The sequence below is a fragment of the Corvus hawaiiensis genome, chromosome 3 (assembly GCF_020740725.1).
Source record: "Corvus hawaiiensis isolate bCorHaw1 chromosome 3, bCorHaw1.pri.cur, whole genome shotgun sequence".
Classification (NCBI taxonomy): Eukaryota; Metazoa; Chordata; class Aves; order Passeriformes; family Corvidae; genus Corvus; species Corvus hawaiiensis.
This window is the reverse complement of record NC_063215.1, coordinates 36,804,806-36,818,673: the sequence shown is the minus strand read 5'-3', so window position 1 is coordinate 36,818,673 and position 13,868 is coordinate 36,804,806. Positions and strand designations below refer to the sequence as shown.

Here is a 13,868-nt window from a genome sequence, read left to right as displayed (position 1 = left end):
ACTCTTGTGGATGTATGAAATAAGAACTCTGCTCCTTCACAGCCCTTAAAATCATAGCAAGCAAGACATGCTGATACTTCTTCCTTGAAAAAAAAAGACATTTTGAAATTTTGGAAAAAAATGTTTAAGTGGTTGCTTTTGAATTTTTGTGTCAGCAAGCAAGACGGTAAGGTTTCTCTTAATAAATCTCATAGTTCAAGAAAATTTATGGTATTGTCACAAGTCAAGTCTGGGTGCATCTGTCATTGTTTGCAGATGAGGTGGCATAAACAGTTATAAAACTACCTTTGGATTTTAATTGATTAAAATCCACTTATTTTATTCTGAAAACTACAATATTTGATATTTCTAGTATTAGATGGTGTTAAGATCTTCTCTAACAAGAGCTGCTTAATGGAATTTGAGGCATCAGTGTGTGTGATACAGGCAGGTCAAATGGAAATTGAGAAGTTGAGAAGTTCTAATGTCTAATGGCAGTAGTTCATAATGTGACACTTTACTGTGTCATAAATCTAGTCCCTCCTGATGGGAGAGAATTTGCTGAAAGTCCTTGCAAGGAGTTTCAAAGATAAACTGAGATGTCTCTTTTAGTTTCAATGCTTCCAGATAGTTGTTTATTAAGTCTTACCAGAGGAACAGAGCCACTAGCGTGACCCAGGTACAGCATAGAAGGAGGAAAAGTAGGAGTGAGAGCTAATTATCGAGATTTACACAGCCTTTTAAAGATATTTTAACCAATAGTTACTAAAAACGTACATTATTTTCACTTTCCTACCAATTATTCAGTAACACGGGCAGGAACTGTGGAATTCTCTATCCAATCATTCCAAACTACTTTTACTGCAGAACATGGAGTAGGAGAAGAAGGAGAAGAAGGTTTAGAGAACAACAACAATCCTTCATTTTGATATTTTTTACTCTTATCTATTTACTACAAAGAGAAGCCCAAAACCTCTAAATTTTTCACCCTGTGACAATCTTACACAGTAGTCTATCACCTAATTCACACCACTGTATTTTCTAGTTCTTGTCTGACCACTGGTAATTTTTTCCAAGGTTTGAAGCTGAAACAGTGTTGTTCAGGGGGGGTAAGAACCCTTAAAAACAGGCAGAGAAATATTCTCGGCACTCTGGGTTCCTACAATAATGAATCAAAAAAGCTGCAGTGTGTAGACTGTAGTGTGACTTGGCTGCAGTGCAGCTGTCTCAGAGTAGTGGGCCTGAGCTGGTCAGGTGAACCTCATGGCCATTCTGTCTTCATGTCTTGTGCCATTTGTGGCTGTGCTCCCAGAAAGCCTCAGCTGTCTGAACTGCGCCGCTGCATTTCTGCGGCCCCCGGTCACGGCGTGGTCCTGCTGGGACAGCCCTTCTCTTAGCCTGCCTTATAGTTGTTGAATGAGGTTTCTGTTCTCAGCCTCCAGTCAAAAGGTTTTGTTTTGATTTCAGATCTTCCTTCTAGATCCAACCGTACCCTTAAAAAAAGCTTATAATTACAGTGTTTACTGTAATGCATTTCCTGAGACTGTGCTTCACTTCCATAATGAGCATTATAACAAGTCTTGGCATTTCAGTAGGGCTGTTTGTGAGGATGAGTGTTTTTATTACTGTCATTTGATCATTGTACATACTTTCCCATGTAAATTCCAAATTTAATGACATGTAGATAAGAATACTATTACTATAACTGTAGTGCTAAAAATAAAACTAGTCCTAGACCCTTTCATTTTTCATCATTCAAAGTTACTGTGCCATATCCTGATAGCCTTATCAGGACACAAGAGCTGATCTTTAAGGCCACAGTTGTAACCTGTCCAATTTAGAAAATTCTACTCACCAGGGTTTTTGAGGCTGCTTCCCCCCAGAAACTCTCCAGATTTGCTGATTTTTCCACAGAAAGAGGAAAATTTGAGTTACCTTGATACCTTCTTTGATAAGTGTTTATGATTTTATGACTAACTTACATACAGGGAATTTTGCCTGTACCGGTGTTGTAGCAGCACTGCTATTACAGTGCTAGAGCTATTTATGGTTAAGGTCTAGAAGAGCTAAAAGGTAGATCTACAGTACTTTATTGTGGTTTTTTTAAAAAGTGTTCAGATAATAATATGTATATTTTTAAGTATCTTTTCTTGAAGACTAGTAATCACTAGGTTACAAGCTGGTTATGTGCAAGACTAATTTCATAGGGTTTTGTGCCAAATAAAAAAGACCCAGATTTTTAAAAATGATTTTATTTTTAAATAACTACCAGACAATGAGTACATAAAATCTAGCAGAGCAAAATGTCTTTCAAATCAGACACTGATAACAAAGTTTTTGTTTGTTTGTTTCTAATTGTAGGTAAAATCATAAAATCTGTTCCAGGAAAGCTGATGAAAGAGGTAAGTCTTTCAGATTGCCAATATCTTAACTTCATTAGCTAATTTTATGAGATTACTAAATTATAGGCTAATCAAAACTTTGTTGGAAAATTCTTTTTTGTTGTTGTTTTTGTTTTCATTTTCCTATAATTATGCAAGTGACAGGTCACTCATATCTTTTTTTCAGAAAGGTCAGCATTTGGAGCCATTCATCATGAATTTTATCAACTCCTGTGAATCTCCCAAGCCTAAACCAAGCAGGCCTGAACTTACCATTTTGAGTCCCACTTCTGAAAATAACAAGAAGGTACAGTAAGTCATCTTCCTTTCCTATTTTGCAGAAGTGGAGAAAACTGACTATACACTTTGTCTCGTACTAGAGAGCTGTCTTAGAACTCATTAACTAAAATTATTTGAGATAAAGCCAAGCTGGAAAATGCTGTCTAGGAATGCAGGCACTGAGGGTGTTCAGTCCAAAGGCCAGACCAAAGGTAGACTGCAATAACACACTTTCCTATTCCCCAGATATGTGTGGCATAGACTTGAGCTGTTCAGTTCTGCACTTTCACTTCTGCTGTGAGACGTGACAGCTTTGTGCAGATGTGCAGCCTTCCAGTTCCTGAGGGAAGCCTACAAGAAAGATGGAGCAGGACTTTTACAAGAGCATTTAGTGACCAGACAAAGGGAAATGGAACTGAGAGTAGGTTTAGATTAGATGTTAGGAAAAACTATGTAACTGTGAGGGTGGTGAGCTGCTGGTACAGGTTACCCAGAGAGGCTGTGGATTCCTCATCTCTGGAAGTATTTAATGCCAGATTGGATGGAGCTCTGAGCAGCCTGGTCTAGTGAAAGGTGTCCCTGCCTGTGGCAGGGGGTTTGGGACTAGATGGTCTTTGAGGTCCCTTCCAACCCAGGCCATTCTGGTATTCTGTGCTGTATAAGTGCTGTGCAGTAGCCAGGCACATCATTCCTGGTGATGGAGGTGAATGCCAAATGTCTGTACCAGGACTGTGTGAGCTGCCTGTATGGACTCTATGCAGAGATCTAGCAGGCAACCAAAGAGACTTAACCAAAGAAGGTTAGCTCTTCCTGAGGGCCCATCTGTGAGAAGAATATGTTATCTCATAGCAAGAGAATTCTTCAGTTTTTTGGTAAATGGTAGTCAATTTCCAGCTTATGCTTGTATTGCCACAGTGTTCTCATGTATCTTTTCTGACACAGGTATGTTTATTTCAGTTTCAACATATTGGACTCTGCTGAGATGACAATGCACATTCCCCGGTGCTTGTGCTGCCATGAGTAGGGTGCACACAGGCTCCTCTTCCTCAGCAGGCTGAATAAGAAATGCCTGGAGATCTGTCTGAGCAGGCCCAGTCAGAAATATGCCTAATGCTCTGACAGATCTGCATGCTCCTTCCTTTTGAATGTGCCTGGTGCATGTGTATGTTTGTGTGTTTTAAATATTGGTGGAAGGACTTCTAGTTAAAAATGCACAATGAATGTGGGTAGTCAACCCTAGTATAACTGGGAGCAATTGGATTTCATCCTGTGTCAGATCCTCTAGATTAAGAGTTACTAACTTGCCTGGTTAAAAAAAAGCAAGTGAACAAAAACCTCTGCTTCCCCCTCCTAGGGGCACTAGCAGGATTTCTGGCCATGTTTCTGTTCTGAAGGTCTGTAAGCAGCTTGATCATCTTCTGAACATACTTCTGTCAGACTTGCTATAATAGGTCAGGACTTCTCAGCTGATGCAGACTTTGCAAAATATGCCAATAAAGGCATTGTTCTGCTGGCTTGTGATGGCCTGCCAACAGCAATAAAAGCTGCTTTTGGAACACCAGCAGCATAATATATGTTTTTGAGTAGCTACTTGGAGGAAGATATGGTTGCCAACACTGACGGATGTGATTCAGACACTGCATACAATCTTTCTTCTTACCACTTTGGTATAGTCCTCTCTACTTTTTAAGTGAGCAGGAAGAACAGGGGAGAGGTTTATGCCTCTGGCTGTAGATATTGTTCATAGTCATGGTATTGTACAGTTCACACCTGTGCTGGAATGTATTGGGTGTATGTTTGCATATGCACTCACCATTGAGTGACTTTTTTTTTTCCTGTGAGGCATTTAACGTGAGCATTCACGCTTCCTTTGCTTGCTTTTCCCAAGCAAAGCCCGTTGTACAAGGGATTACTTTGGTCTTTTTCTTAATACAGGCCATTTATCTTTCACTGACTTCATGATCTTGACTCCCATTGTTAATCAACACCAATTAATGGAATTTCCTCATTGTGAGCCTTTTAAGAATATTTACATGGTTACAATCATAGTTACTGTTTAATCTTAAAGATACAAATAATGATAGCATTGAGGTTTGTGTTGTTAATCTCAAATACTAACATGCAGAGAAACATCTAAAACAAAATCCTGTGCTTATCTGAATTGTGAGTATAATCTCAACTTCTGTGCTAGATAACCAGTTGAGTGTTTTTCACTTGAATTTCTTCTAAGCCAAGGTTCTGGACAGTGTAAAACATGGAAGTAGAAGTGTAATGCCACTTTGTATTACAGCTGCTGCAGTGCATTGTAGATTGCATTCTGAAATGCTTTCAAAGTGTGACTCTGATCGAGGAACCGTTACTGTTTAAGGTGCAACACAGATTGTCCCTGTATGGTGGTACATACAGCATTCAGAAGATGCTGCTTCTGGTTTGGGGTGAAAGTAAAAAGTCAAAAAGCTTTGCCCTAAGCTGGCCTTCATGTTTGATTTTTTTATAGGTTACCTACCAGATTGCTGTTAATGATTTAGTTTGGCCTCCAGGCACTCCTCTGAACCTATGTCTGCATGGCACAATGGGCTGCTTTAAGTTGGCTCAGTGTGTATCACCTTTGTCAGGTCGTGGGGTGTATCTAAAAAATAAAGAAGGCTCTTGTTTAAGATACAATACTGCAGCTAAGGTTTTTCCTGCTGTTCTGGTTTCAGTATTAAGGAGGATGTAGACTTCAGTTTATACAGGGTTTCTAGAACAACATACCAGGGACGCTTCCATACAGTAGGTGTGAATAATTATGTGTTCTTTTTAGGTTTGTTACATTCCCGGATGCCAGTCACCCACCAGTGCATTAACTATATTTGCCCTTTTATGTAATTTATGTAATAACTTGCTGTTGTTTAGTTTGAGTGAACCTTGTGAAGGTAATACCAGCAGCTCAACACTTAAAAAAAGAGAGGGCCTGAAGGAGTACAGGTCAAAAACATGACTCTTGCCAGATGTCCTGATGTAACTTTTCTGAAGGATGCAGAGCATTCTGTTTAGAGACTTGCATGATTCAGAGATAGTTGTGATTTGCGTGTCTTAGGGCTTTATTTATTTTGGGGAGAATTGCTGTACAGAAAGTGAACCACATATAAGCAAATTACTTCCTGTTCCTTGGAACTAATTTTAATTAGTGGTAAAAAAAACCTTCTGTGAGTGGCAATCACCTCAGCCTAGGCAATTCTATGATTATGTTGCATTTGCTTCTAGTTCTAGGATTTTTTTAGAACCTTGGCATAAACTTTTGAACTTTCATTTCATAATACAGTGTATTTTGTATAAATCCTATTTTATATCTAGATTAACTATTTTGGGGGTAAGTTAATTTAAAATAAACTGTTAGCGGGGATTGCTAGGTACTAAACATGGAGAGCATCAGAATTTAGAGATCTTCCTTTCCCTCTGCTGGGATTCACAGACTCAGGGGCAGGGGAGGCGCAGACTACTGCCTAGGTGGCTTGGGACCCCTTTTTTGGTGTGCAGGGAAGAGTCTCTTGGGGTTTTGAAAGAATTGGAGTATCTTTTCAGAAAGAACCAAAGGCAAGGAAATAGAGGGATCAGGGAGGAAGGTGATGACACAGGAAAATAGAAGGCTAAAGGTATATAATTGATAAATGGAAAGAAACCCAAATGTTAGTAACTTAAAAAGAGTCATGAAGTTTTACTATAAATAATTAAGCTGGCAAGGGAAAAAGATACTTCTTTATGTAAAAAACTTGTATATTTTGTCCAGAAACGGTTGTATTTATTTCAAAATACATTTCAAAATTTATTTTAAAAGTTCCAACAGGAACTTTTAGGAATACTTTAATCTTATAGGCTTCCCTTGTGATTTAAGGCAAACAAACTCCATATCCTTTTAATCCCTCATTTTCAGAACAGGGTGCATCAAGGAAATCAGAGCCTGTGGTAAAAGTCTAGATGCATACAATCATGTAATTGTTTAGGTTGGAAGAAGGTAGTAGGAGCAAAAAGGCTCATGAATTAATGTCTCAGTGCTGATTTGTTCTGAACCCAGGTGTTTTGGTTGTTGTGTATCTTGGCAACATGTGATGTGCTCTTTACTGGAAAGTGAAGAATTTGAAAAAACGAAACCAGAAACAATGAAACAAATCAACGCCCCTGATCAGTTCTTTAGAAGCTCTGGAAAAAAGCTACTTCTGTAAAAAGAAACCAACCCAAAGAACTGATGGCTATCCTTCTGCTTTTGAATGCAGTGATTTCAGTCTTATGTTTCTGCTTTTAGCTTTTTAATGATTTATTCAAGAATAATGCAAACCGGTCTGAGAATACAGAAAGACGACAAAATCAGAACTACTTCATGGAAATGATGACTGTAGAAGGAGTCTATGACTACTTAATGTATGTTGGTAAGAAGTGATTTCTCTTAATTATTCATATACTTCATGCCAAACATGAAGTTCACAGTCTCTGGTAAGAAATGAAATTCTATTGTAGCACTGATCTATAACTCAGCACTTTCAAGCTAATATACATCTTAGTAACACGGTCATTCTGTAGAAGACTTTATTGTGGTGCTAAAATGTCATTTATCATTCATCATTGCTTAGTTGCTTTGTTATGTCTCCTCCTTTCTGCACCTCTTACTAGCTTATGAGAGTAGGTCCTGTCCCTTTTCTCAGGTCTGCCTAGGCTGCTTGTAGACTCTGGGAACTGGAATTGTTACCTTAATAGAAATAGCTAAAGGAAGTATTTGATAAGCACTGTGGAGAATACCAGTATTTTCAGTGCTGCACTAACAAAACTGAAATACTCTTCTTGCTTGCAATCTTTTTTTTTTTATTTTCTTTTGGATAAATGATTCTTATATGAGGTTCTCCTAATATTCATGATAAATGTTACTACTCACAGATGTTGCTGTGACTTTGCAGGTAGGGTAGTTTTCCGCATTCCTGACTGGCTGCATCATCTCTTGATGGGAGGAAGAATTCTCTTCAAAAATACATTGGAACTGTACACAGACTATTACTTGCATAACAAGTTAGAACAGCTATTTGAGGAGCACCGGTTGGTTTCTCTGATAACACTGCTGAGAGGTTAGTAATAGTTACATCTTTGATGAAAAAATACTGCTTTAGTCTGGTGTTTGAAATCCCTTCTGTGAAGTTTCTGAGTGCTAAACCTTGGAATGCTTGACTAACGCTGGTGGAGTATTAAAAATCAAGTGGGCCTGGACTAACTTCAAAGCTTGTTGTGGAAAGCTGTTGAGTCACCTGTTTGTCAGTGATGGTTACAGAAAAACAAAGTATTATGAACAGTAATTTGATGAGGTGTGCAAGGAGAACAAGAAAAACAGAATAGAGGTGGTTTAGTGTATCAACGCAAATGTTTTATGAAGTCTTTAAGTTACTTCACTTGTGTGCTACATCAGCCTTTTATTGTTAATTTTTTGGCTCCCTTTGTTGTGGTGGGCTCTTGAGAGGACTTGAGTGTTCCTGACCTTCAAATAAGGGAAGGGGTGAGAGACTGAAAAAAATTTTTAATTACTTCACAATTGTAGAGTATTATCTGACTGCAGTCTGATCCAAACAATGCATCTGGCCAAAAACTCTGGAGTCAAGACAGCTCTGTCCTTGCCAAACCAAAAATGAAGCTTGTGAAAGGCAAAAAAAGAGTGCAGTAAGACTTTCAGAGCCTAAAACCAAAACTGAGCACCTGTTATTTCTGATGAATAGCAATTTTTGCTTTCTCATTCATAGGTAAATTTGAAGTTTTTGACAGTTCCAGACAGTGTTTTAGCACAAGGTGTAAGTACTGCTTGTAGTTTTGAAAGCATAAGGGAAATTGTGAGTAAGGAGATCGTAACTAACCTAAAGTAGAATTGATCCAAACTTAGAAGAGAATGCTTTAAACTTTGAAAAGATTGGAAAGAAAAATGTGAAAAGATTGTCCTTCAAACAGGTGGGGTATTCTGGATTTGGTCAGGCTAATGTAAGCAAAAAGTATGATCTGACAAGGCTAGAATTCCCTTCTGATCAACATAATACAGAGAAGAAGTTCAATTTTGAGCCACAATCCAAACCACATTTCTGTGTCAGTGATATGTAGCTGCCTAAAGATGTTTTTTTTTCCAATGTGTCTTCGCTGCAGATGCAGTGTTCTGTGAGAACACCGAGCCTCGCTCTCTCCAGGATAAACAGAAACGAGCAAAGCAGACTTTTGAAGAAATGATGAGATACATTCCAGGTTCTGTTTTCCATGGCTGCCTGTATGAGTGTGGTTAATTGTTCAAGCAGATATTTAACCCAAGTATAGTCAAATTATCTTACCAAATCAAATAATGCTTGGGCTGCTGAGATTTGAGTTGACTGGAATACCAGGTGTAAAAACCCAGCAGTTCAGTTTTGTCACTTCAGTGTTGCTGACTAAGGTTGTAGCATAGTGATTAATAAAGACATGGTGATGGAAGTGAAGAGCTTTGCTCATTTAATGGCATAATTTTTTCTCTTTCGAAATGGCTTGTATTTTATCCAGCTGAAAATTGGATTAAAAAAGACATGTCATGAAGCTGGAAGGTACATCTGAGCTCTCCTTGCACTGTATAAACTAGGAAAGAGGGGCCCATGTAATTGAAAGTAATTAAAAAAAATTAGCTTGTGTTTTATTAAACAGTGCATTAGAACAATATATTGATATTATAAAAAGTGTAGTAATTACTTAGGTGTGGAGCCCGGAAAAGGATGAACCAAAAGTGTGTTTGTTTTTCCATTTACCATTTGAGACAGAAAAAAATTAGAACTCTTTCTTGAATTTAAACAGTTTTTTTTCTTGTTAATTACTGGAGTTCTATAACTGCATCATAAAGCTGCTTTGCAGTGCTTCCTCATGACTTGTGTATTTGTATTTGGAATTTGGTCTAGATTTAATAGGCAAGTGCATTGGGGAAGAGGCTAAATACGAAGGCATCAGGCTTCTGTTTGATGGACTGCAGCAACCAGTGCTCAACAAACAGGTAACTCATAACGTGACAAACCTTCCTTTTGGCACAGGATTTCCTGAAGTGAATGTTTGGTATAGCAGAGGAGTGAGCTGTTGCTCAGAATTAAGAATAAAAAGCAGTAGTTTTGCCTTGGAGTGTCCTTAATTTTCTGTATTTTCTTTTAGTTAACTTATGTTCTGCTGGACATTGGGATTCAAGAACTCTTTCCAGAGCTGAGTAAGGTATGTGCTAACTCTGTTCAAGAACTGCAGAACTCTTCAAGCTGCTGCTGAGTCTAGTCACTGGTGTATTTTTGCTGTTGTTCTCTATTACTAGTATTAATTCTAAATTTTGGGGAAAATATATATTTTTCCAATATGCTGAAATAATTGGAATCTGGAGTACTGACATTTTGGTTAATTAGCTCTTTCCAAATCAGCTCAGGCCCATTTGTTTAGCATGCTGCAAGTCCGAGCTGCCTTTCGGCAGCCTTGGACAGACCAACCAGCAGTCGGGATCTCTGTTCCTTTCTCTTTGATTGATTTGTCACCACTCTATTTTATGCAATTCCCAATTTAGGAAGGGAATTCTGCATGCAAAGCTCAGGTCAAGCTGCAGCATTTTTCTTGAGAATATCTGGCAGGAGGATTTCTTACCTCTAATTTGGTCACTGCAATGTTAACTTCAGCTATCCAGATAAAGGAGAAGGCATTTGCACAACAGAAATTGCTATATAAATGTGTATCATTAGATTTGGGATCCATCTGATATTTGTACTTATGTACATCAAGCCTTCACATATTTTTACATAGTAATTTTAGTTTGGTCTTCATGGTAAGCAGGAGATACTTGCTAGTTAGCTAGTAGAAAAACAAAACCCCAAACAAATGTTAAAAAACCCCTCACTTAACAATAAATGTTCATTGCATGACCCCTATGCCTGAGAACTGCAGTGCCAGCAGTGATTTGTTTTGCATGGCAAACAGAAACAAATACAAGATATTGGAACAAGCCAGGACACTTCCATTGTTTTCAGTGAAATGAGGCTGGCTCAGCAAGTCTGACCTACTTTGTGCTTCAGCTCTGTAGCTGCCCTCCTCAACCCAGTGCTCAGACATCTAAAAACACGCAAAAGAAGACCCAGCTGACCACGGGAACAAGGAAGTAGCCTGGGAACTTGAGTGCAGAAGAAAAGACCTGACTTAGCCTTGCTGTTTTACTCTGCTGAACTGGTTTTGTATGTCAGCAGCTAATTGTATTTATGTATTGGAACACTGATCTTTTCTTCAGTTCATTATGGAAAAAAATGAATGGCATTTAAATAGTCTTTAAAGCACCAGTCAGGCTCAGAGGCTGGTGATCAATGGAATGAAGTCTAGTTGGAGGCAGGCCACTAAGGAGTTATCCAAGGGGGGTCAGTTGTGGCTCCAGTCCTGTTTAACATTTTCATTAATTATCTGGATGATGGGACAGAGTGAAAAGCCTGATAATGACACAAAACTGGGAGGAGTGGCTGATACACCAAGAGAGCCATGCTGGTTTCCAAAGGGACCTAAACAGGCTGGAGAAATGGGCTGGCAGGAACCTCGTGACCACCAACAAAGGGAAGTGCAAACTCCTCCTCCTGGGGAAGAGCAGCCCCAGGTGCCAGGATGGGCTGGGCACGAGCCAGATGGAAAGAGACAAAGTTGAATAAAAGGCTGATGGTATCCTGGGCTGCAATAGGAGCAGTGTTGCCAGCAGGTCAAGGGATGTGATGCTGCCTCTTTGCTCAGCATTGGTGAGGCTACACCTGAAGTGCTGAGTCCAGATCTGGCCTCCCCAGTACAAGAGAGATGTGGACATATGGGAATGAATCCAGTGGAGAGCCATAGGGATGATGAAGGAACTGGAGCATATCTCCTATGAGAAGAGGCTAGAGAGCAGGACTGTTCAGCCTGGGGAAGAGAAGGCTCAGAGTGTCTTACTGATCTGTGTAAACACCTGACGGGATGGTGCAAAGAGGGCAGAACCAGTGGTGCCCACTAACAGGACCAGAGGCAACAGGCACAAACTGAAACACCAGGGGTTCCTTCTGAACATCAAGAAACACCTTCTCACTGTGAGGGTGACCAAGCACTGTCACAGGTTGCCCAGGGATGCTGTGGAATGCTCATCCTTGGAGATACTTAAAAGCTGTCTGGACATGATCCTGAGCATCTCTAGGCAGCTCTACTTGAGGTCTAGACCAGGTCACCTCTGGAGGCACCTTCCAACCCCAACCATTTTGTGATTTCATAACTCTGCATATTTAATGGCATAAAATATTTTTTCTTCAAAAACAAATCAAGGGAAGATTAATGTAAATCAATATCATGTTTTCTGCTTCATAAGCCATTCTTTTTGCCTGTGTAACCATGACACTACCCAGCTGCTCTGCACTGTTTCATAACCACTTGCTGAGGAGGAACCTCTAGTGCTACCTTTGCTCCTGGTGAAATGGCATAGGTGAGGGGTGGGCTCCCCGTGTCCCCTGTGACTGAAGCTGATGGGGACAGAGCAAGAGAATCTCCAGCCTAGATTTCAGTACGGGAAAGGAAGATAAATACTTCAACTGGGAACTTGAGCTATTTCCTTACTTTGGAGGTACTGAGGGCAATACAGAACAAAGTGCTCCATCTGTGATGTTCGGCAGTGGGACCTGGTTGTCAGTGTACCAGGACTGAGAGGGGAAATGCAAGGTGGAGAGGGTATGGGTGGAGGGATGGCAGTGGTTTTCATCCAGAGCCCTAAAAACATTTTCCCAAAATCACTGCAAACAGATTGTGAAGGCACTTGGAACAGGAATTGTTTCTTCCTAACAACTGCAGGGGGGAAGTTTAAAAGTAATGACTGGTTCTTACTTAGCTATTCATTGTACTGGGGGAATCAACCCAATGCCTGTTCTCTTTGTTCAGCAGAGACTGGTCCTTTTTGAGTTGCTTCATACCAAAATATTTTTGTAGTTATGGTGAAGAATAGGAAAACATTTCAGGCCAGTCAGCTTTTAAAGGGGAAACTGAGCATCCCAGAAGTTTTGTTTTGAGCACTGCTCCTTTGGCAGGGGAAACAATGATGGGAGAAATGGGAAGATTTTCCTTAGTGAGGATGTCTGTCTGCTTCCCACTCTTGAGATCTTGAAGGTATTTCCTGCCACACATATCAGTGCGGATATACGCTGGATCACTTGATGTGTGCTGTGTTTGATGGCAGCATCAAGCTCCAGGAGCTGAGAAACTCCTCTGAGATAGTGTACAGCCAGATCCTTGGGAGTCTGTAGACAGGATAGAAGGAGAAGGGACAGCTGAAAGGGAAGAAGCATTCCTAGCAGAGGAAGGAAAGAAATCCAATTGAAAAAATCTCTGGAGTACCATTTCCAGAGCAGAAAATTGCTGTGTTAAGAAAACTGTATTTAGCAGTTAGGAATGGGGGAGGTGAGAACTTTTAGAGAAAAAAGAAACAACCTATTTTGAGAAATAGTGTTAAAACCCAGTAGCCTTCCTTTCTCTTAACTCTGGTTTCAAGTGGATGTTTCCAGACACCATTAATCATTGCAGCTCAGTTCAGTCATTTCTATGTAAATATGTGTTTTCGAACTTAATAAGTAAATTTCCCCTTCTTCCTGTTTGACAGGGTCCAAAGGAAGCAAGCTCTGTGTCAAGCTGGATGTGAGTGGACACCCATTAGGATCTGCTGTGCACTCTTGTAATGGACATGTGACATTTTAACATTGCCTTGTATATTTTATTGTAAATAACATAAAATTTAAGTTCAAAAAACACCTTTATGCAATAAAGACAATAAAATTTAATACCTATTGCAGGTAAATAAAGTATCTGTACATTTTATTTAAAATTTGTTTTAGCTGTTATCAGTAAAAGTCAAATTAATTTCACCACACTCTCTCAGTGTATGAAATTACAGGATGACATCAAAAAAGACAGCTGGGTGATCAGCCAATTTATGCTGTGCTAGAAGAGCAATTACTGGATGTCTTCCTGAAAGGATATGTACAAAAATTGTTTGGAAGAAGCTGTAGAATGCTCCCATTAAGTTATTTTAAAATATGTCTTATCAAATCTTTTTTTTTTTTTCAACAAAAGTATACGATTGAATCTATTGCATACAAATAATCTCCGAACTATCTTTGGCCTTCATCCTTCTGTTAGCATGGAAAATCACATTTGTAATTTAGTCTTTTTAATACCTGACTTCCAAATCTAAAGCCCTCTTAA

General features: G+C 39.4%; 1 protein-coding gene across 4 annotated transcripts in view; it reads left to right on the top strand.

Annotated features, from left to right (window-relative positions):
• The window catches only part of SNX14 (sorting nexin 14), a 46,727-nt gene extending 33,239 nt beyond the window's left edge, over positions 1–13,488 (top strand). For all 4 annotated transcript variants that reach the window (XM_048297454.1, XM_048297452.1, XM_048297453.1 and 1 more), the window contains 8 exons: positions 2,341–2,381; positions 2,548–2,667; positions 6,922–7,045; positions 7,568–7,732; positions 8,787–8,882; positions 9,557–9,648; positions 9,801–9,857; positions 13,267–13,488. In XM_048297454.1, the coding sequence (XP_048153411.1) occupies positions 2,341–2,381; positions 2,548–2,667; positions 6,922–7,045; positions 7,568–7,732; positions 8,787–8,882; positions 9,557–9,648; positions 9,801–9,857; positions 13,267–13,305 (734 nt within the window). In that variant the 3' untranslated portion in view covers positions 13,306–13,488. The remainder of the gene's footprint in view (positions 1–2,340; positions 2,382–2,547; positions 2,668–6,921; positions 7,046–7,567; positions 7,733–8,786; positions 8,883–9,556; positions 9,649–9,800; positions 9,858–13,266) is intronic.
• Positions 13,489–13,868: the final 380 nt, after the last annotated feature.